The sequence below is a fragment of the Lactuca saligna genome, chromosome 4, assembly GCF_052625555.1.
Source record: "Lactuca saligna cultivar CGN05327 chromosome 4, ASM5262555v1, whole genome shotgun sequence".
Classification (NCBI taxonomy): Eukaryota; Viridiplantae; Streptophyta; class Magnoliopsida; order Asterales; family Asteraceae; genus Lactuca; species Lactuca saligna.
The window spans coordinates 18,037,338-18,040,423 of NC_136420.1; the positions used below are offsets into that span (position 1 = coordinate 18,037,338).

The window sequence follows — 3,086 nt, forward strand, 5'->3', positions numbered from 1 at the left end:
CATGAATATGAAAGATTGAATCTTCATCTTATTCACACTTTTGATCTACATTTTTTTTGTTTCTTCAGTTACCCCATCCTTAATCCATTCGAAGATAGTTTCATTCTAGTGGTCCACATAAACATTCATTCTCTTCCCATTAACATATGCCATATCCAAAAATTATTTGTAGTCATCATCGTTGTGCAGTATATGAATGTCATGACTCAACGAATCTTTTGGAAAGTAGAAGTACAAATCTTTGCATCTCTTTCTGGTGAGCCTCTCAAGGAAATCAATGAACTCTAAGTATTCAAACCCACTGAAATCAACGTCTCGAATGGATGCTCTGCTGAGATCAAAGTAAGGGATTTGGTGCAAACGTCCCATTATAGTGAATGTTCAATACAATGAAATTATTATCAATTGGAGTTGATGAAGATGCCATTATTCAAAGACGAAGGATGGATGTGAAAAATTGATGCCCTAATCGAGTTTACAGACCAAATGTGAAGTCGACGACTATTTTAATGAGGGAGCCATCCACACCATTTCCACTTGATGATTTTTTTATACGTATTAAAATACAAACTTGTAAAAACGTCTATAACCGGTCATACTGGTATAATATACATGTTTCAATACATTCAATGGTAAATAAAATACGAAAAATAGTTTAATGACCAAATGAAAAAAAAAATTTGGAGAAAAAATCACAAGCCAACATAGTTCTTATGACCATTTTCAAAAGCTACGATTTTTAGTATTTTTAAGAACACATGTGCTTATTTTTTGAAACTTCTTTATGTCATAAATCAAAATTAAGTATTTGAAAAAAAATGATTATTATTAGACCAAGTTTATTTATTTATTTATTTATTGTTATGGTAATTGAGGATTTATTAGATTATGTTTATCGTTAGTTGCGCTGTAAAAACTTGGGGACAAAGCGACGAAAGTGTATAAAGTTGAACGAACCCCAATAAGAATGAAGATGCATCAATCCATCCATCCATAGTAAAATTAAGGGTATGATGCTGGAACAATCGGAATCCAAACCTTTCAGCAATCCCACGATGCCGTGTTCCAAATTCACAACCAAACTCAATCTTTCTAAATGCACTATCAACAATGGGATTTCACTGCAAGTCGCCGATGATGATTCTGCCGTCGAGGAGCATTTGGAGTGCTGGCCACCAACTACGGCGGTGGTTGATAGATTGGTACTCCAATTGAAGGATAAAGATGGCGACATGGAAGCGAATTGGGAAAAGACAATACTCAATTTCAAGAAAGAGCTTGATGCAGAGGAGGAACAATTGAAACCGAAGTTGACTTTAACTTCGGATGTAGTCGATAATAGCGAAGATGGTGATGGATTTCAGAGAAGAGATAGGGCTAGAGCTAAATTCTCCGTTCCGCTTTCACGCCGGGAGATGGAGAAAGACTTCGAGGATATGGGAGAGCGGCGGCTACCTCGGAAGCCGAAGAAGCGACCTAAATCTGTACAAAATCAGTTGGATGTAAGTATTTCAGAGCCAACACTTTACAGGACCAAATCGTTATGGATTTGATACGCATTTCATACTAATTCGTAGTTGCTGAATTTAATATAACATGTAGCTACCTGTTCTTCATGAAATATTGAGATTTCGTTGCTAATAAACTACAGTCCATCATTCTTCTTATGAAATGTCAATCATCATAGATTATAATTGCAGTTCTATAAGAACATTCACATAGATTTAGGATCTACTATTGACTCAGTGGCTCGGGATTTTTCTGTATGATTGTCATCAACATCTAATATCTTTTGTTCCTTCACATATCATTTGCAGACTCTATTTCCTGGCTTGTGGTTAACAGAGATAAATGCTGATCTTTATAGAGTTCCTGATACAAAAAAGGTACGCCATTGTTCATTTCAGAATCTTTCAAGTTCAGTTTATTTATTTTCTGAATCTTATTTTCTTTCCTTCAAAGCAGAGGTAGTGATGACAAACATGTCCTGGAGCTTGAAGGATTTTTCCATAATTGTTGACAATTGCCCAAATAAACTGGAATACTTTACCATAACTGGGAAACATCATATGTAAGTATATGTATATTTTTTCTTGTTTAGAATCATACACTTTTGTGTATTGTTTCTTTTTGGATATTTGTAGAAGGCATTTAATTTAAGTCCCCATTATTTTCCTAATCAGTTTTTGTAGATGAATATATATCCATTTGTTAATCTTGGACTTTAAAAAGTAAATCTTTTGCAAATCCAAAGTCAAATAGTGACTCATTTTTTGGATGGATGTAGTAAATAACATTTTAGATATTTGTAAGAATTCAAGAACACATTGTCTTGAAACTAATACTTGTTTACTTTTCTAAACAAAAAGACTAATATGCCCCCATAACAAAATCAGGAAACACACTCTTATGAAATTCCCATTTCTCATTTCTCATCTAATCCCATACTCTTATGATTTTGGGTGCAGGGCATTTTTGTAATTTGCTAAAGGGTTTGCAATGATCTTTTTAGTTTTTATTGATCAAAGTTTCATATGCATGACTCTTTTGCAGTTGATAGGAGCATAAAAAATTGACAACTTTTGTGTCCCTTGAGTGAGCCTCACTACATGTATAGCGATATAATGGTGGATTTTGGAGAGGGCCAAGGGCAAAATGGTCAAATGGAACCGGTCTTTTTTCCAGGCTTCTCATCCATCATTTATGAATTTCTTTTGATTCTTTCAATACCTTTGAAGTGATGTTATAATTTGTAGATATTAGTAAATTCTAATTAGGTTTTTAATTTTGTGAAAAACCCTTGAAATTTATATGACTTTTCATTAGAAAAAAGCATCAAATTTAGAATTGATCTAAAAGCAAAGCTTACATATTATTGATCTAAATTGAATATGTTCGATTTACTTACTCACATTAGAATATATTGACACTAGAAATATCACTAAGAATAGGAATATTGGTTATTCTTTGGGGAAATTAGGGTTAGTGCTAATTTACGCATCAACAATCCAAATAAGAACAATTTGCATTAAAGTAATTAAATTTAGATAAATGCCCTTATGAAAAATTGTGTACTCCATAGAAAG

The 3,086-nt window shown here is 33.2% G+C and overlaps 1 protein-coding gene across 4 annotated transcripts; it reads left to right on the forward strand.

Moving 5' to 3' along the window:
* Window positions 1-929: 929 nt before the first annotated feature.
* Window positions 930-2,847, forward strand: LOC145041335 (uncharacterized). Of its 4 annotated transcripts, none has more exons than XM_078989356.1 (4): window positions 930-1,502; window positions 1,818-1,886; window positions 1,963-2,071; window positions 2,469-2,847. In XM_078989356.1, the coding sequence occupies exons 1-3, from the start codon at window positions 1,011-1,013 to the stop codon at window positions 1,969-1,971; spliced, it is 570 nt and encodes a 189-aa protein (XP_078845482.1). In that variant the 5' UTR covers window positions 930-1,010; the 3' UTR covers window positions 1,972-2,071; window positions 2,469-2,847. The 4 variants fall into 4 exon arrangements, with proteins under 4 accessions (XP_078845482.1, XP_078845481.1, XP_078845484.1 ...); XM_078989355.1 differs by having other exon boundaries at window positions 2,554-2,847; XM_078989358.1 differs by having other exon boundaries at window positions 932-1,502; window positions 1,966-2,071.
* The last annotated feature ends 239 nt before the right edge of the window (window positions 2,848-3,086 follow it).

Excerpts from the sequence above, each read along its gene's own strand:
- LOC145041335 (XM_078989356.1), top strand. The coding sequence starts at position 1,011 with ATGATGCTGGAACAATCGGAATCCAAACCTTTCAGCAATCCCACGATG. Across the intron at positions 1,503-1,817 it reads CTGTACAAAATCAGTTGGAT|ACTCTATTTCCTGGCTTGTG; the intron begins GTAAGTATTTCA and ends TATCATTTGCAG.